Source organism: Vulpes lagopus, chromosome 2, assembly GCF_018345385.1.
Source record: "Vulpes lagopus strain Blue_001 chromosome 2, ASM1834538v1, whole genome shotgun sequence".
In the NCBI taxonomy this organism is placed as follows: Eukaryota; Metazoa; Chordata; class Mammalia; order Carnivora; family Canidae; genus Vulpes; species Vulpes lagopus.
In genome coordinates, this window is record NC_054825.1 from 160,189,737 (window position 1) to 160,209,553 (window position 19,817).

The 19,817-nt window shown below is 45.8% G+C and overlaps 2 protein-coding genes across 5 annotated transcripts in view; both read left to right on the plus strand.

Annotated features, from left to right (window-relative positions):
• The window catches only part of SMIM17 (small integral membrane protein 17), a 28,124-nt gene extending 12,075 nt beyond the window's left edge, over nt 1-16,049 (plus strand). Inside the window, exons 1-4 of one of the 4 annotated variants that reach the window (XM_041743788.1) lie at nt 338-398; nt 9,802-10,049; nt 11,171-11,247; nt 14,829-16,049. In XM_041743788.1, the coding sequence (XP_041599722.1) occupies nt 9,887-10,049; nt 11,171-11,247; nt 14,829-14,939 (351 nt within the window). In that variant the 5' untranslated portion in view covers nt 338-398; nt 9,802-9,886 and the 3' untranslated portion in view covers nt 14,940-16,049. Of the gene's footprint in view, nt 1-337; nt 399-3,489; nt 3,541-9,801; nt 10,050-11,170; nt 11,248-14,828 lie in introns of those variants that run through there. The other 3 variants (XM_041743787.1, XM_041743786.1, XM_041743785.1) reach the window with 3 other exon arrangements.
• Nucleotides 1-19,817, plus strand: part of ZNF71 (zinc finger protein 71) — a 192,131-nt gene that overhangs the window by 49,067 nt on the left and 123,247 nt on the right. The gene's annotated exons all lie outside the window — the stretch shown is intronic.

Here is a 19,817-nt window from a genome sequence, read left to right on the forward strand (position 1 = left end):
CTCTCCTGACCATTCCCTTCTAAAGTGGCCTCGCAGTTATTATCACGTTGATCAATTTCATGTAATTCATAGAATTAACACAAACTCTATTTTGTTCTATACTTATTGGTTTACTTGTTTGTTTCAATACAATGTAAACTCCATTAAGCCACAGACTTCAACTGTCTTGCCACCCAAAACAGCATCTGCAACATAACAGCTGTTTAATAAATATTTGTTGAATTACTAAATTAGTGAGTGAGTGTAGGAATGAACAACTAGCATTAGTTTGTCTTTTTCCAGTTACTCATGGAGCCTCTAAAAAGATGTCAACAGTACTCAACTCCTGGTAGAAGAGTAGCCATAAGTACTGTCCAAGGTTTGACGGCTGTGTTGCAAGTCCCCAAGACCATTCCCAGGTTTGATGATTCACTAGCAGAACTCACAGAACTCTTCATATAGGCATACTCATAATGATGATTTATTATGGTGGAGGGTATAAAGTGCAGTCAGCAGAGGGAAAAAAGCTCATGAGCATAACACATCTTCACCTTTCCCATGGCCTCATGGTAATCAGAATTTACTTCTTCACCCCTTGACTTGCCATGAAGAGTGAAGATGTATCACAGTTAGAGTGATGGTGAATTGGGGTAATTCAATCTACCACATGAAGTGGCAGCTTCTAGCTATGAATTATTAGAATTTATTTTACTTCTATTTTTTTTATAAAGCATGAAACTGGCTTTCCACTTATAAAGTACTGCATAGTTTCCTTTTAAGAGGCATTTAAAAATATGGAAAGTGCATTTATTTAAAATGAAATGACTACTTACTAATATGTGAATATTACATGGAAATGGAATCAGTCATGAGGTGGTTTCCATTTATGCAGAGACGTGGCAAAGACAGAAAAGGAAATGTGAAAGACTGAAGAGAGGTCAAAGGAAGACATAGAATAAGATTCCAGAAACTCTTTCTGCTCTGGGAAGGAGTCATTTCCTAAGAAGTCATTCTGTAGCCTCCCTACTCCCCTCCACTCCCCTCTACCCCACTCCCCACCATCCCACTCCCACCTCTACCTCTGACCCTAGGGAAACCCCTCAAACTTGAGTTTCTTTGTGATTTTATTTGTTTATTCATGAGAGACACAGAGAGAGAGAGGCAGACACAGGCAGAGGGAGAAGCAGGCTCCTTGCAGGGAGCACGAGGTGGGACTCAATCTTGGGTCTCCAGGATCACGCCCTGGACTGAAGACGGCCCTAAACCACTGAGTCACCCGGGCTGCCCCCTTGAGTCTGGTTTAAGAGCAACTCTTGGGCAGCCTTGGTGGCTCAGCGGGGGTGAGCTTAGTGAGCCCAGCTGAGCGGGGCTCAGCTTAGTGCCGCCTTGGGCCAGGGCGTGATCCTGGAGACCCAGGATTGAGTCCCACATCGGGCTCCCTGCAAGGAGCCTGCTTCTCCCTCTGCCTGTGTCTCTGCCCCTCTCTCTCTTTCTGTGTTTCTCATGAATAAATAAAAAAAATCTTTTTTAAAAAAAGAACAACTCTTAATTATTTGAACTATCAGGGTCACATTTGGAATTTCCCCTATGTGGAGAACTTGTTCAATAATAGTGACTCAGTCTGTATGAGGTGCATGTATTAACTCCGATGTTCATGATAACACTATGAGGTAGGATCTGTTACTGTCCTTATTTGACAGATAAGGAAACTGAGACCCAGTTAATTCACTTCTCAAAGTTACATAGCTGGTGCATGGTAGATCTGGGTCTGGAGGCCAGCATTTAAAACTCCCTCAAATGCTCCATGAATAGGAGGTAGGTAGCTCCCTAGTGTCCTGACTAAATGTCTTGTTATCAGAGGAAATGGTGAGGAGTGAATGAGGAACCATACTCTAGATAAATCTGTCTCTCATTTATTCATACTGAACTGTGCTCCGAATGGCTGGAAGCTCATCTTCTAAACTTCTAAAGAAAAAAAGCTTCCAGGATGCCTGGGTGGCTCAGTCAGTTAAGCATCTTTCAGCTCAGGTCATGATCTCAAAGTCCTAAGATCAAGCCCCTTGTTGGGCTCCCTGCTCAGAGGGGAGTCTGCTTCTTATTCTCCTTCTTCCCCAACTTCTTCTCATGTGTACTCTCTCTGTTTCAAATAAATAAATGAAAAAAAAATTTAAAAAGCTCCCTCCCATTATGTGACATACATGGAAATGCCTAAGAAAACTAGTCTCCAATCTTAATCCTCCCATGTTCTTGCCATCTGTCCTCTAAACAAATCATGTAAATCCTTCAGGCCTTAGTTCTCTTCTCTCTTAAATGAGGACAATAACATCCTACCACTCTGGGTCATTGAATAAAATAATGTACATGTGATACCTTTGCTCATCGAATCACTTGGATAAATGACAGTTATTTTGAGTGTTTTTCTGGGAAACCAGGATTCTTCAATTATCTAAACATTTGGAAAAGAAAGTTGGATCTTTGCACTATTCAAAAAATTCCAGACAAACTAAACATAAAACAAGACTAAAGTATGAGGTTGTGGAGGGAAGTGTGTTTATGAGAGTAGAAAAAAATGGATAGATTGAACTTTATCAAAATCCAAAACTTTAGGCACTGTGTAAGCAAAGTGAAAAGATAAATGAAAGGCCAGGAGAAAATATCTGCCACAGATAGAGGGACAAGCTAAGGATCAGTATCAGAATATATAAAGAATGCCTATAAATCAAGAAGCAAAAGCTATAAAAATAGAATAAAGCAGGGAGAGTATAAACAAGCAATTCACAAGCAGAAAATAAACCTGGTCAACAAACATGTAATGAAATGAAATGAAATGAAAATAAGACCACAAAGAAAGACTTTTCCCCCCCATCTATGGCTTTATCAAAAATCTAAAACTTTGTTGTAGCTTCCATCAGAGCAATTTGGCAGGTAGTGATTACATTGTAAAACTTGAACAGTGATAATAGTAGCAACAATTAGGCACTGTTCTAAAAACCATACAAGCCTGGCTTATTTTTTACCTTAACAGCTATCCTGAGAGGTGGTAAGCAGAATGGGAAACCGAGGCACAGAGATGCTAAGCGACACACCCATGGACACACTGTTAGCAAATGGCGGAGCCAGCCTCTGACCCCAGGGGATCTGGCCTCAGGGTCCCCGGGCCTGCCACACCCCTGCCCCTCCTCCCTCCTCCCTCCCACCCTGACCGGGTTTGCAGAAGAGAGAGCCATTCAGGGGCCTTAGAAAGTTGTTGGCCTTGGCGCGGATCTGCAGCTGGGAAGTTAAGGATAACCTCCGTGCCCATCAGCGGGGGATGCACAGCTCGTTCCACTGTGGCCGACCCACGGCGGGCACAGCACCATACCTCGAGCAACCTCACTGCAGCCACATTGTCTCCAAGGCCCCTCCACTCCCTTCCTTACCCCACAGCAGGTGCCGGCTCCCCCGCAAGGCCTCCCACCTTCCCCAACTCCCCCACATGCCACCCCCACCCCCGCAGTCTGCGCAGCCGCAGTCGCCGCCACTCCAGCTCTGCAGTGCCGGGACTGGGCCTGGTTGGGGAGGGTGAGTCCTTGGAGGGACCCCCGCGGGCGGGAGGTGGGGCTGCGAGACGGGGCTGGGGGCGCGGGCAGCCACCCGGGAAGCGCGCCTGTGAATTTGTGCGAGCCCGTTAGAGTTTGGGGGCGGGATTGGAGGCAGTCCTAGGATGAGGGTCCGGGGAGGGGGTCTCTCGCTCCCTCCGCACAGTCCGCGGGGAGAGGGCTGGACTGGGGCTGGGTCGGATCTGTTCCTCCTCCGAGCATTGACCGCCCGGCCGGCGGCCGGTGCACCGCAGCTGAATTCCGATTTCTGCACCAGGAAGGGAACAACCCTGCATCCCGCAACCTCGTGGGTCGCTGGGCGCACGTGCGCCCGGGCTCGCGGGGGTCTCGGCGTTTGCATCCGCCGTCCCCGTGCGTGTAGCCCGTCGGGTCCGTGTGTCCACCCCGTACACACCTGCGTGTGTGTGCATCCGTTGTGTGTCTGAGTGCGCGCGTACCGCTCTGTAGTGGCCGGGAGTACAGGCGCGGTGGTCGGACGCGCTTGCCTCCCCGCCCAGCTCGGATGAGCTGTGTGGCTTTGACCGAGGACCGTCTCCGTCTGTAAAATGCGTGGAACAGTATCTGCCGCAGGGAATGATGGCGATGATTACATTAGGAAGGTGTGGCGCACTCCTGGAACCGTGGCTGCAGCGTTACCGACTCGGTAGTGGGGGTCAGTTGTGGCTACCTCCCCTCCCTTCTTTTTTCTCGGGAATGACCAGTTTGCTGATTCGCTGAGAACACGGAGACTGTGAAGTGTGAATTCGTTCACGCGCACACCCCTGCCACCCCCCATATTTCTCTCTGTCCCTCCCCACCCTCCATCCAGCTAGATCCAGGCTCCTGTAACCTGGACCCCAGGCTCTTGTCTTCTCCCTCCGTCATCCCTCTTCCCAGGTCTTTTCCCCCTCAGCTTAAACACATGATTATAGCTGACATTAAAATATAAACAGGGGGGATCCCTGGGTGGTGCAGCGGTTTGGCGCCTGCCTTTGGCCCGGGGCCCCGTCCTGGAGACCCGGGATCAAATCCCATATCGGGCTCCTGGTGCATGGAGCCTGCTTCTCCCTCTGCCTGTGTCTCTGCCTCTCTCTGTGACTATCATAAGTAAATTAAAAAAAAAATCTAAACAGGACCCACACTCATGCTCTCTCACAAACTTTTCCAACAATACTCGGAAAGTATTGTTTATGCTTACAGCCTCCTTTCCTCACCCTCTCATACTTCCCAGCGCACACCGAGGTTGCAAATTGGCAGCCCCACAACCTGCCCTATTTGGCTCGCTGGCTTAATATCTTCCTTTTAAACATCTGAAAGTATTTTAGGATGGGGAAGATGTCATCTGAAACTATAAATCTCCGGTGTTCTTTTGAGGAATCAGAAGATAGGAGACATTGGGTGCACGTTTTAACTGGGCAAATATTGGTTGGGCTTCTGACAGGAACCAGATTTTTCCTTTGCCGCACTTGCCACTACTCCCTATCCCCGCTGCCCATACCAGGCATCCGTTGGCATTTGCTCACATTCTCCTTACAATAGAGAAGTATTTCTCTGGACCCGAATTTCATTTTCACTTTCAAATAGTGAAGTAAAAGGGAGGGAGAGACATCTTTATTTTTTTAGGTCTATTGCAATTGTGTTATCTGCCCAACTCATGAAGGTTGAGCCTTGCTGCTGGTGTTCTGTCTGCTGTGACACCAGGTCTCCTGCTCTGCTCGTTGGTCTTTGCTTGCTATCCTCTTGGTGCAGGAGAATGTGAGCCTCTGAGCATGTTGCATTCATCCCCAAGTCCCCAGTACTCAGCACAGGTCTTGCACAAAATTCTGGCTGAGAAATGCTTTGAGAAAGTCATTTACAGTCAAGCACACGTGGGTGGTAAAGGTTAACGGGGTCTCATGGGATGTGACGTCTCTGCTCAGCCTTGAGGTGTGAGCACGAAGGCCAACACAGAAGGGCAAGGTTGAGCCAGGCAGAGGAAAAGCCTGCTTGTTCCTCCACTCGTCAGGCACTCACTGTGTATGAAAGTCTCCTTCGGTCTCTGCATAAAACTCACAACGACTCTGTGAGGTAGCCGCAGTTACTGTCGACACCCCCACTTTACAGATGAGCACATTGAAATGTGGAGGATTTAAATCACTTGCCTAGAGCCACATAGTGAATCCGTGGTGGAGCCGAAAGTTCTCATCTCGCCATGCTGGCAGCTGTGAGCATCCCATTAGCACTAGCCATTCTTTCCTACCTTCGACTATTTTCTGTCGCATTGGCACCAACACTACCATTCCCCTATTCTTTTTCCTTTACACCCCTTCCTCTGTTTCTCTTCTAGCATTTGTATTTAATTCTTGTGGTAGGCAGGAAGATGGTTCCCCAGAGATGTCTACGTCCTTATGCCCAGAACCTATGAATACATTGGTTATAGGGTGAGGGCCAATTATGGTTGCTAATCAGCTGACGTGGAGATGGGGGAAGTGGTGAAACTGGATTCTTTATGCAGGAGCAAAGCAACCACAAGGATCCTACAAGGTGGAAGAGGGAGGTGGAGGAGTCAGAATCACAGTGACACACCATGAGAAAGACTCAAGTGGCCAATGCTGGCTTTAGTGATGGAGGAAGGGGCCATGGAGCCAGGCAATACAGGTGGTTTAAGATATTGGAAAAGACAAGGAAATTGATTCTCTCCCAGAACCTCCAGAAGGAACACAGCCCTGAGACACCTTGATCTTAACCCAGCGAGACCCATTTCAGACTTCTGAGTTGCAGAACTATAAGGTGATAAGTTTGCATTGTCTTAAGCCCCCCAATTCATGGTAATTTCCTGCAGTAGCCATAGGAAACCAACACTATCTAAAGCGTCCTTTTAACGTCTGAATGTTACAAACATTGATGTTGGAAATACTGCAGAATGAGGTTCAAAAAACACAACAAAATACATGCAATGTGCAAGTCTCAAAACCAACATTTGTTTACCTACATATGAAACAGAAATGTGCAAGGAAACCACAAATAAAGTTCCACAAAATTTAAACAATTTGTATTTAAGTTTTGTTTTCTGTGAGGTCTAAAACACACAGCAATGGGCATGAAGTGTGCAGTGCAATGAAGGGAAAGCTGAGTGAATTTGCACAAGTGTCTCTACCTGTAGGACCACTACTCAGATCAAGGTACAGAACATCTCCAGCACCCCAAGAAAGTTCCCTTGCTCCTCCCCTGTTCCCAACCCAACCCAAATGGATGTTACCAAGCAACATCCATTTCTTTGCCTGTTCCACACTTTTAAACAATTAATGAAATCACATGGATGTTCTCCTTTGTGTCTGGCTTTTCTCGTTCAGTTTAATACGTATACTTTTAGATTCATGTGTGTTATAGTGTGTATCCTTTCTGTTTGTACCCTTTATTTCTGAATAACCCTCCATTATATGAATAAACTGTGGTTTACTTGTCCATTCTCTGACTGAGAGACACACGGGTTGTCTGAAAATATGAACATCTGTATTCTACGAATACGGCTAATAGCAACATTTGAAGACAAGTGTCTGTGTGGACATGATTTTCCTTTCTCTTGAGTGAGTGTCTAGGAGTGAAATTGCATGTTCAGTTAGTAGATGTTTGTCAAATAGTTTTCCAAGTGGTTGAGCCAACATACACTCTCACCAGGACTCCTGAGTCATTGCACTTTTAAAGTCTATAACAAAGGGAAGCTTTGTTATAGATGGAAAACCAGTATCTCCCCCTTCCACTCCCCCTTTGTTTATAGTATGTAGAGTAATCATAAAAATATGCACAGGAAAGCACCACCTTCTGGCTGGATACTTTGCCTGAGCAGGAAGCTGCTCTCTCTCAGAGAGGGGACAGGGGTGGGAAGGTAGGAAGGCATGTTAGCATCAAATCCAGACTTTCTCATCCAGGCAGTGGAACTACCTCACCCCTATTCGGCTACCATCAAAAACCCCAGAGAACAACCAGTGTTGTTGGGGATATGGAGAAAAGGGACCCTGTGCACCATTAGGAATGTGGATTGGTGTGGCTGCTGTAGAAAACAGTATGGAGCTCCTGGAAAAACTAGAGAGAGAATTGCCCCATGACCCAGCAATTCCACATCAGGGCTTATTCCCCAAAGAAATGAAAGGAGGGTCTCAAAGAGATATTTGCACAGTCATATTCATAGCAGCATTATTCACAATAGCTGCAGCATTGATCGGACAAGCAAAATGTGTTGTTCAGCCTTAAAAAGGAGGGAATTTCTGTGCTGCAACCTGGATGAACCTTGAGGAAGAACATTATGCTGCGTGACATAACAAGGCACAAAAGGACAAATACTGTATGATTCCACTTACATGGGAAGCTAGGGTAGTCAAATTCATAGAGATGGAGTGGGATGGTGGTTCCAGCAGCTGGAGGATGGGGTAGGGTCCATGGTGGAGTGGACCAGAGGGGTAGGACCAGAGCAGAGCTAAGGCTGGGACCGGGACCGTATTTTCTATGACAGGAGCAGGTGCGCTTAGCACCGGTTGGATGTGCAGGTGAGGAGACAAGTGGACGGTGGAGGGAAAAGGGTGGAGCCTGGGAGGCAGGCTGTGCCAGGGGCTGGGGTTTCCAGGGTTTGGGAGTTGTCCCTGTCTGTAAGGAAAGCCAACATGATGATTAATAAAGTTGAAGCAAAGAACATATTCTGCATATCTGCTCTTAGTGTCTTAGTTTCTGACATGAAAACATTTCAGATCTACTCACAGGTACAGGGATAGCCCTAAAAGCCACATCTCCCCACTTTGCAGGTTCAGAAATCATCATTTGTTTGCTTACTCTGACTTCCTTTGATCTGTCTTTTTCCTTTGCTGTAGAAGTATGTATGTATGTATGTATTAAGTTGGTTCTACACCCAATGTAGGGCTTGAACTTACAACCCTGAGACAGAGTTGGCTGCTCTACTGACTGAGCCAGCCAGGTGCTCCCCCAGAAGTATTTTAGAGCAAATCTCAGCCATCATGTTAATTGGCTTTTACACACTACAAAAAGATCTCTAAAAAAAATAATAAAATGGATATTTTCTGACCTGTCCATAAGACCATTTCCACACCCAGCAGAAACGATGAGACTGCCCTGACATCATCGAAAATCCCAATGCATCATCAATTTCCTTGATTGTCTTAAAAATGTTTTTTTTTTTCACACCAGGTTTCTTTGACTCTGACTCCAAACATGGTCCCCACATGCAATTGATTGTGTGTGTGTTCTGCATTTGATTGTTTAGTCACTAATGTCTCTTTGGATCTAGACTATGTGCCCTGTGGTTTCTAAATTTGATATAACGATTTTTATTTGTGTACACCTAAGTAAAGAAGAAAATGCTTTAAAGCTTTTCCCCCCTACACCAAGAGGATTTACTCCTTTAAAAAAATTACTATTTGCCAGAGCAGTCTGTAGGTTAAAATAATGCAAGGCTGATAATACAGACAGCTCCCTAGAATAAGGAGCTAAACCAGCTGTAGAGTCCTAAGGTAAAGGATTACACAGTGTCACTCAGCTCCTTGCAAACAATTTCTTGAATTTTGGGTTGACAGGATAGAGAATGAGAATACTAAAGAGCTTTTCCCTTTATTTTTTTAAAAGATTTTATTTATTTATTTATTTTAAAAGATTTGCTATCTGTGAGAGACACAGAGAGAAAGGCAGAGACACAGGCAGAGAGAGAAGCAGGCTCCCTCGGCGGAGCCCAATGCGGGACTCGATCCCAGGACCCCGGGATCACAACCTGACCTGAAGGCAGATACTCAACCACTGAGCCACTCAGGCGTCCCAAGAGCTTTTCTTTTTAAATTAGACCTTTAACCTCCACCTGGGGAATGCTTCTAGGTTTTCCTTTATGCCAGCAAAGGAGAAGGTTGGGGCTGTTGGGGGCTGGCAGGAAGACCATGGCCCTTATCTTTGCAGCCAGAGGGATTCTGGGGGGTGAGTCTCCCTAAAACCTTCTGGCTGTGTGCTTTGGGCTGCGGGATGAACATGCGCGTGAAGGTGCTGCTCTCTGGCTCCTACCTTGAAACTCCTATTCCCTTTGTTGCCTTATTTGCCTCTAGGGCACCGTTCGGTGCACTGTCTCTCCCCACTGGGCCCTGCTAGAATGCAAGCTGCACAAGGGCAGTAAGCTGGGCCTCTGGCACTGCTGTGTCTCTGGCCCCTAGAAATAGTGTGTGGCACACAGACGGCCCTCCGTAAAAACTTGTGGGTTGACTAAAATGTTTGTCAGCCTTCAGGTTCTGAACTCTGTGCTTGAGGAACCTGACAGATTGTCCGAAGAGAGACTTGTCTCAGAGACCCTACGTCCTTGGAAGATGCAGAGCCTCAGGCCCGAGCAGATTCGGGGGCTGCTGGAGCCGGAGAGGACCAAGATGCTGCTGCCCCGGGAGAGCCGGACCTGGGAGAAGCGCATCACCTCCACCAAAGACTGGGTGGCTGTGGAGGTTGAGGCTGCCAGCTGTGACAGTAATGAGAAAGGTGAGGGGCAGGTGTCCCATGGGAGGTGGGGGGGAAGGTTGTGGCAGAGCCTTGGGGAGAGAGACACACTCATTCCTTCACTCATTCATTGGACAGATATGTGTCCCCCAGCCTTTGCTGTGTGGCAGGTTGCCCCAAGACTTAGTGGCTTAAAGCAATAGCCGTTTCTCTGCTCACAATGCTGCAGGTCAGTGTATGATGTGGCCTCGGGGGACAGTTCTCCCAATGCCCATGCCTGCATTTGAGCTGGCAAGCCAGCTGGTTGATGTGCAATCACCTCACTTATATGTCTGAGTGGTTTGATGGCACTGACTTTGGGCTACTTGTCTCCCATAGGCCAGCCCAGGCTTTTTCTCATGGGGGTGGTTGCATGGCAAGAGAGGGAAAGCCTCAATTCACAAGCACTTTGTAAGCTGTACTGGCATCCAATTGCTCACACGCCATTGGTCAAAATAAGCTATGTGGTCAAGTGCAGCATCATCAAGGGAAAGGGCTGGACCCAGGGATCAGTGAACGGGTGGAAGGCCATTTGAGACAAAAAATTACCACAAGCACCTACTATGTGCTGGACGCTCTAGATCAAGCAGTGAATGAGATGGCCCCAGGAGAGTTTAGATTTTAGTGGAGAAACAGATAATAAACAACTAATGAAATAAAAAGGAAAGTAATGTCTGATGAGAGCTCCAAAGACAGTAAAATGGGATGATTGATGGAGAGGACCCAAGGGTGCTCAGGGAGGGCGAGAGAGGCAGGAGAAGGGGTCGTTTACTCGAAAAGCTGGTGGTTGCGTGTGGGCAGCTGGAGCCGCACATGCAGTGACCCTGCAGTGGTGACAAGCTTACCGTGTTGCAGGAGGCTGTGGTAAACAGAGAAGAAACAGTTCTCTTCCTTCATTTGAAGGAACTGAGGCTAAGGTGGCAGATCACATTCAAGTCTCCTATTCACTGTGACCACCTGGGCCACATGGGCCAGAATGTGTGCAAGCTGGCGGGTTATGCAGGAATGAGGAGGACAGGGGTAGGATGCCAGGTGGAGGAGCAGGGAAAGCTCCCCAACCCCCATCCCCACCCGCCGCCAGCTGGCCTGGTCACTGGCTCATGGCTCCTTTTCCCTGTACTCAGGTCTTTCTTCTCAAGAGCCTGGACTGGCCCAGGAGTGGAACCCGGTGGAAGGAGATGAAGAATCTGAGGACTCGCAGGTGAGTTGGGGATTTCCTCCTCATTTGCTCATTCCACAGCCATTTATGGAGCACTTACTATGTGCCAGGCAGTGTTCCAGGCACTGAAGTACGACAGTGAATGGGATAGAAATGGTGCCTCCCTCTGTTGGATTTACAGTCACTAACGTGGACAGACAAGCAAAATAAGTAGCTAAATTACAAATCATGCTGGATGGTAATAAGTGCTATGGAGAAAACTAAGCCAGGAAGGGGGTTCAGAAGTACAGGGTAGAGGTAGTATCCAGGGAAGTCTCTACTGAGAGGGAGAGGTTGGAGTAGAGGCAAGAAGGATGTGGGGGAGTGAGCCTGGCAGATGTCTAAGTGGGAAGAGGTTCTAGGCAGAAGGCACAGCAAGTGGAAAGCCCCTGGGGTAGGAGTGTGCTCTGCACATGTGAGGAACAGCCATAGGAGTCAGTTGCCTGGAGAAGTGTGGTGGTGGGGGAGTAGGAGGAGACAAGGTCATGGAGGTGATGGATGATGTAATATCTGTTGACCATGGTAAGAATTTGGCTTTTACCCTGAGTAAAGATGGGAGCTGTAGGAGAGCTCTGGACAGAGGTGGGAACAGTTCCAACTTCTGTTTTAACAGGACCCCTCTTGCTGCCAGGCTCCATGCCAGAGGGTTGGGTGTGTCTTATGGGCAGTGGGGAGCCATTCAAGGGATTTGCAGATGCAGAGAAGTCACACTGGTAGCCCATGTGGAAGGAAGGGGGTTGGATGAGGTGGAGGAATGGGTGTAGGAGCCAGTTAGGACCTCCAGGTAGGAAACAAAAATAGATGGGAATGACATAGGTAGGAGCTGCCACTCACCTCATGAGGCTGATGCAATTCTCAGTGCTTCTCTTTATTAATTCATTTATTAACCAATTCATTTATTAACCAAGGGGAGGTGCCTAGAGGCTCTGCAACAACATTCATTCATTCATCCATTCACTGAGCTCTGACTTTTTCAGCCAGCACTGACAGAGTGCATGCTGGGGCAGGGGGCACCTCTCACTGGCCGGCTATGGGTCCTGACCCAGCTGAGCTTCTGGCATCCACAGAGCCTCCTTCCTCCTGGTGGTCTCCTTCCCAAAACCAAAGAGGATGAGGCCGTGTGGGACCAGAGGCCATGAATAATAATAATAGCCAGCCTCCACAGACCTCACCATGCAGTTTCTTCAATTTATTTGATTCTTTTAACAGTTTCTTGAGATAGGATTTGTTATGGTCCCATTTTAAATATGGTGAAACTAAGGCACAGAGGCATTAGGTAATTTTCCCTAGATGACTCAGCTTGTGAGTGATAGAGCTGGGATTTGAATCCAGTACATCTCTTGAGCATTCCGGTATTCTGCCGGTCTGGGATTTTATCCTCTCCCAAGAGAGGACCTGGGATAAGGCATAAGGGCCTGTGCTCATCCCACGAATCAGACGTCACTCACCTCTCATGTCATAAATGCAAGCCTCATCTAAGTGCATGAGGTTAAAAGAGAAACACTAACGTCCAGAGATAACCCCTGGTGGGCAAAAGTTGCTGACAGAACCTGTCTACAACATCCGAGATTGAAATAGCTTTCCCTTTGAGGAGACCTAAATGAAGGAGGATTTGGAGTACAGATGATGAGGTGCTTCTTATTCTGGGCTCTGGGGACATGGGCGCTCACTTCCTGAAGATCCATCAGGTGGTAATTAGAATGTGTGCAAGTTTCTTTTTGCATATTACACTCCAACACAATGTTTTTAAATTTTTTAAATTTATTTTTTGAAGGATTTATTTATTTATTTATTTATTTATTTATTTATTTATTTATGAGAGACACAGGCAGAGGGAGAAATAGGCTCCCTGTGGGAGCCCGATGTGGGTCCTGGGATCACGACCTGAGCCAAAGGCAGATGCTCAACCACTGAGCCGCCCAGGAGCCCCCAAGAGAATGTTTTCGAAAAGTTGCCATGAATCCTTATAGATGTTTTTCCCCTTGGAAACTGAGACTAGCTGGGATGTATTGTGTGAGAGATTTAGTGAGGGAGCATGCTCTTGGGAGGAACCTGCAGATAGTGAGGGGAGCTTGAAAGAGCCAGTGGGAGGGAGGCAAATATATGGGTTTAACTGGGGTCCAGCCTGGGCCTGATCCCATGAGGAGCTCTGGAGCATCCATAGCCCTCACCCGCCTGTAAGCCAGGGGAGTGTTTTATGCCCCATCCCTGGTATGGACGGCTGACCTCCCACATGATTCCCTGAGGTGGGGGTGGAATGGCTTCCATTAGCAAAGGGCATTTCTCAGAAGGGGGCAATCATAAACAGAAGAGATAAACCATAGTTCATGGCCAATATGCACAGCAGTTGGAAGAGCAACAAAGGGGAACAAGGTAAGGGGCTGATGAGGCCATTATTAGTGGTAGAAGTTGTGTGTGTGCATGTACGTCAAATGTCTGCATGTCAGATGACCTGTATTTATTACATTTTTATTCTTAACTTTATACTCTGCCTTAAAAAATGATAAGGATTTCCAATAAAATGCACAGGTCAGTGAGTGTGTACATGTGTATATGCCTGTGTAACCACAATATTCTGGATAGTTTTCCATGTTGATATATATTGGTCACCTTTGTTCTTTTTTAAAATCACTTTTTTACAGCTGCCAAAATATTCTGTAATATTCTCGGTCATACCCATTTCCTCAGCTGATGAATTGTCAGATTTTTAGTGTTGTTGCCACAGAAAAATAAACATCTGTCCTATTTTTCAATAGCACAAATTATGAGGAACTTTGTAAAAATACGTTATTTTCTGGTCCTATCCAAGGTGTACTGCATCCAAAAATCCAAGGGCAGAGCCCTGATATTTGAAAAATCTTCTAAGTTTTTCTTTTTCTTTTTTTTTTTTAAGACTTTATTTATTTATTCATGAGAGACAGAGAGAGAGAGGCAGAGACACAGGCAGAGGGAGAAGCAGGCTCCACGCAGGGAGCCTGACATGGGACTGGATCCTGGGTCTCCAGGATCACACCCTGGGCTGCAGGTGGTGGCGCTAAACCGCTGTGCCACCAGGGCTACCCCCTTCCAAATTTTTCTGTGGTGGAGCTGCTTACGTGAGTTATTTTCTTCAGATTGTAAAGGGGAGCTTTGAAATGAGATGGTGTCCAGCAGTGGACAGCAGGCCAGAAGGAGGACTTAGTCCTTTTTCAAAGATTAGAGATGTGAACCCCATCAACAATTTATCATATGCTTTAACATTTCATAGGATATGCTACATCCATTTCTCTTCTTTTTAAGGATTTTTTTTTTCACATTGCCACTGCCTGGCTTTCTAGATAACTCACTATGTCATATCCATTCCCCGAACCTCCCTGATATTTTAATACCAGTCGCACTATACTCATCACTAATTTGGAGAAGAATTGTCATCATTAACCATTTTGTCTTTCCATCCTTCATCATGGTATGTTTTTCCATTTATGTGTTCATTTGACAGGTATTTACAGAGCTCATACATACTCTGTATCAGGTAAGAGACAATGGTGGCCCTTCCATTTCTAACTTTTCCTTTTAAAAAAATTTTTTTTTTCCCTCTGTTTCAGGGCTTTTTGGAGTGGTCGAAAGCTCCGCAACAAACGACAATAGTCTTGGTAGTGTGTGTCCTGTTTTTGTTCCTGGTTTTAACGGGGATGCCTATGATGTTCCACATTTAGCTATAGTGGTGGCAATTGTCCTGAAATAGATGTCCTGTTTCTTGTTAAGGAAATGTCTTGGTTCAAAATCAGGAATAGGTATTGGATATTAGCAAATGCCTTTCAAACATTCATCAAGATGATTTTTTTTGATATTTAATCTTCTGGTGTGAGGTTTTGCATTACTGTATTTCAATGAACTTAAAACATTGTTGATTGTAAAATACATATTATTTTATATACTACTGAAAAAGGAAAACATGCCACGTCGTTGTCAGATGCCACCAACTGGAAGATGCCTCCTGACTTTAGAGATTATGGAAAAATGAGCAACTTGGGATTGATGAAATCTGTGGATTTCTTAATATCAAATCATCTTTGTAGACTTGGGATTGTGGTGCAATCCTGGCTCTTGGGATTGTGGTGCAATTCTGACCCTGGATTATATGTCTTGATATTTTATGTATGATTCTTGCCTCTATCTTCATACGTAAGATTGGTGCTATCTTTGTCAAGTTTTGGTAACATGGTGAGTGAGGCTTGCATCATAGAAGGACATGACATTTACTGTTGTCTAAACTTTAGAATAGTTTCTGTAGCTTAAGAATTAACACTTCCTTGACATTTTTGAAAGAATTCGCTAATAAATGAATCAGGACCTAGAGCTACAGGGCGAAAGTTTCAGCTAAATTCTTGGGTGACTTTTTCAGTTTCTTCCCATGTTATCAGTTTATGAATACTTTTATACTTCATTCATTTTGATGATTTGTAGTGGTTTTTATGCCCTAGGAAATTCTTTATTCCATTGACATTTTCAGATTTTAGTTTAATTATGAATACTATTCTATAATTAACCAAAAAACTTCTCTTTATTTTGTTCTAACCACTTTCTTCCTTTCGACTTCTGTTTGTGGTTTACCCATTATTAGATTTGTCAAAGTTTTACCTTGTCTATGATTTCTTTTCCAAAGAACTAGAATTGGGATTTATTTATATCCATGTTTTGCTAGTTTGTGATTTGTTTTCCATGGAGACGTATGGGGTTTATTTTATTACTATTTTTATTCCTTGTCTGTTTTTACGTTGAATAATTAACTCATTTATGTCTTTTTATAAAATTACTTGCTAAAATAGCATACTTAAGAATAAATGTATTTCTGATTATATAGCCTTGGCCACATCTTAAAGTTTGGTAATATGTGTCCTTGTCTAAATGTTCTATTGTAGTGTTTTTTTCTAAAGAGTGCTTTGAAACTCAGTGATCAGTTATTTAAAAATAGTTTTGTTTTAATGATTTACTGCACTGTGAAAAAAGAATGTGGCCTCAAACATATCTGCTTTCAATACCTTTTTAAAAGTCTTTTATTGTGTCAAAAACCAATAAGGTTACATGAAAATCTGTTAGTACAATCATGTTTGTCAATATCTTTTTGCAATCTTTGCTTTATGAATTCAGCCACTGTGTTCCCTGATGCATATAAGTTACAGCACTGTTAACATCTTTGCCAATTAAAGAATACATGTAAAACACCAAGCACAATGCCAGGCATATCATAGCCATGCAATAAATGTTAGCTAAAACCTGATTTTGAATCCTCTGTGAAAAATAAAATGATTATCTTTAAACCAATTTAATCCTTGGCTTAAATTTTACCTTGTCTGATAGTGGTTGGTATTTCCATCCTGCAAGAGTGGAAATGGGAAGATGCCTGTGGGGACTGTCCCAGATGTCCCGGCCAGAGGAGCTGCTGTGGGGGCTGTGGGCTACAATTAGTCTGGCCCGTGCCACACATCTTAGTCAAATTTGTAGGATATTGAAAATAATCATGATGGGTGCCTGGGTGGCTCAGTCGGTTAAGTGTCTGCCTATGGCTCAGGTCATGATCTCGGGGTCCCAGGTGGAGCCCCACATTAGGCTCCCTGCTCCGCGGGGAGTCTGCTTCTCCCTCTCCCTCTGTCCCTCCCCCTGCTTGTGCGCTCTCTCTCTCTTTCTCAAACAAAATCTTAAGGAAAATAATCATGAGGTACACCTGGGTGGCTCAGCAGTTGAGCATCTGCCTTCTTGCTCAGAGCATGATCCCAGGGCCCTGGGATTAAGTCTCGCATCAGGCTCCTTGCACGGAGTCTGCTTCTCCCTCTGCCTATGTCTCTGCCTCTCTCTCTCTGTGTGTCTCTCATGAATAAATAAATAAATTTTTAAAAAGAAAAAAAAAAGAAAATAATCATGATAATAGTGTAAGTCATATAAGTCGTGGTCATTTATTTGGGATCTCTCACATGCCAGAAGCCTCATTTCATTGATGATGGAAGTATCCACCCACACCCCTAATGTTCTTTTTTTTAAAAAATATTTTATTTATTCATAGAGACACACACACACACACACAGAGAGGCAGAGACACAGGCAGAGGGAGAAGCAGGCTCCATGCAGAGAGCCTGACGTGGGACTCGATCCAGGGTCTCCAGGATCACGCCCTGGGCTACAGGTGGTGCTAAACCGCTGCACCACTGGGGCTGCCCAGCCCTAGTGTTCTATTCTCCATTCAACAGCCAGACAGATCCCTTGAAACCATAATTAAGACCATTCAAAAAAAAAAAAAAAAAAAAAAGACCATTCCTAACCGAATTGCTTCTGCAGGTAAAAGCCAAAGTCCTCATAGTGGTCGTCCATCTCTGCCGGAACTGGCCTGTGCTTGTACCTCTCCCTCCATTCCATCTGCACTGGCCTTCTGTTGTTTGAACAAGCCCATCATGCACATGCCTCGGGGCCTTCACACTGACTCCGGAATGGACTCTGCCTGGAATGCTCTTGCCCCGAAAGCTGCCATGGCTCCCTCACCTCCTGCAATGCTCTGCTTCAGTGTCTCCTCTGAGAGGCCTCCTTCACCGTCCCCAAAGCACCTCCATCCTTGGTCACTCTGTCTTCATAGCCTGTACCACCACCTGACAATTATGGATTCATGAGGTTCTGGTCTGTCCTCCTCTGCTTGGTCTCCCCGGAGGAGCTGAGTCCTGGGAAGGTTGAGTTGGGGGTGAGGGTGGGGCTGCAGAGTTCAGCCTGCACTTCCCAGGGACTCTCCCCATGCCAGCTTGTGGGACCCCAATCCTTTCTGACTCCACCATGTGCCTGAGGTTTCTCTGTCCCCTCTGGGAACAGGACATGCTGTACCAGGGTGGTATCTATATATAGTATCTAGGGAACACAGTGCGGCAGATGGGGGAAGGATGTCAAATAAGTTGGCTAAAATCCTAAAGGAGAAACTGGCTTGCCTGGTGTGAGGTTGATGGGGGGCTGCGTGGCAGTGTTCTTCAAATGCCAATTCCTTTGCCCCCTCACCTCATCCGTCATTTCGAAAGCTTTGAAACAGGTCACTTTGGCAGCTGACCTCCTGGGGCTCAGCTTCTTTACGGTTGTGCGGCTGTGCGCCACTTTCCGCAGCAGGAGGGACCCCAGGCAGCCCTGTCCTCTGGGGCTGCTGCGAAGCTCATCGCGCACACGCCCACCCTCCGGGGTTTGTAGGCTGCATTGCCAGCCGCTTGGCCGCAGCGCCTGCCCCAGCGAGGCCAAAATCCAAGTGAGGCCCTGCTGTGCAGGTGCACTGGACCTGGCCGGCTCTCCTTGAGGTTTCCGGTTGGGCTCCAACGCCTGACGCCAGCCCCGCCCAAGGCCCCGCCCCATACTACACATTCATTCATTCACCCAGCACTCCCTGAGCACCTACTGTGTGAGAGCACCTGGGCTGGGCGAAAGTCAGAGGAGGAGTCGGACTCTGTGGTCCATGACCCTGAATGGCTCTAGGGTTGGAGATGGGCTTGTTAAACTATTCATTCACTCAGTATTTCTTGAGGACCTACTGTGTGCTGAGGCGCGAGCTGGGAGAAGTCTGGGGCATTGGGATGAACTGTGTCATCCCTGACCCTGAATAACTCTAGGGTCTGTGCTGGGAGGGACAACTATGTATTCAGTCACCTCGAGCTTCTTAAGGACCTACTATGTGCAGAGCCTTGGGCCAGCTTGGGTCGTAGGAAGGAACCAAAATGCATGCTCTCTGATCCAGGGCTGGTGTTAAGGATGTTCACTTATTAATTTACTTGATCTATTAATTTATATCTCCTAAGGACCTACTGTGTGCTAATGCTTGGGTTGGGTGATGTGTGGGATACAGGTAGGAACCAACTCTGTGGTCTCTGACCCTGAATGGCTTCAGGGCTGATGTTGGGATGCTGGGATCCTGAGGACCTACTCTGTGCTGAGGCCTGAGTCTTGATTCAGACACCATGAGTCTTGACTCAGACACCATGAGTCATGACTCTGTAAGACAGAATCAGGAATTTGTCACTCATCCGTCTATTTGTGTGAGATTTCCTGAGGACCTACTGTGTGCCAAAGCCTGTGCTGGTAATGCCAGAGCAAAAGTGAAGGCACACATCCTGTCCTCCTTGGCCCCTCACAGCTCCCTTAGTAGGACCAAGAGACAGGGAAGCTGGTGTGCAGGGAGACAGGTGTCTTTGTGTTTATGTATCTGTGTCCCTGGCTTAGCTTCCCTCCCCCTTACACACATTAAAGATCATTGATGTTTATTTTCAAATTACGTCACCTTTTCAAACTTTTTCAGGGACTAAGGAAATCCAAATATTGACTGGATGATATCAAGAAATTAATGTTTCAGTGGGTGTATAATATTGTGGTTGTGTAGAAGATACTTTTTTTAGGGATGCAAACTAAGGTATTTAACAATAAAGTGAGGTCATGTCTGTAATTTACTTTAAAATTGACCAGGGGAAAAATAGACATATTTTCATGACCTATTTTATTTTATTTTTTTTAAAGAGAAGTGTTTTTTTTTTTTTTTTTTTTTTTTTATGATAGTCACACAGAAAGAGAGAGAGAGAGGCAGA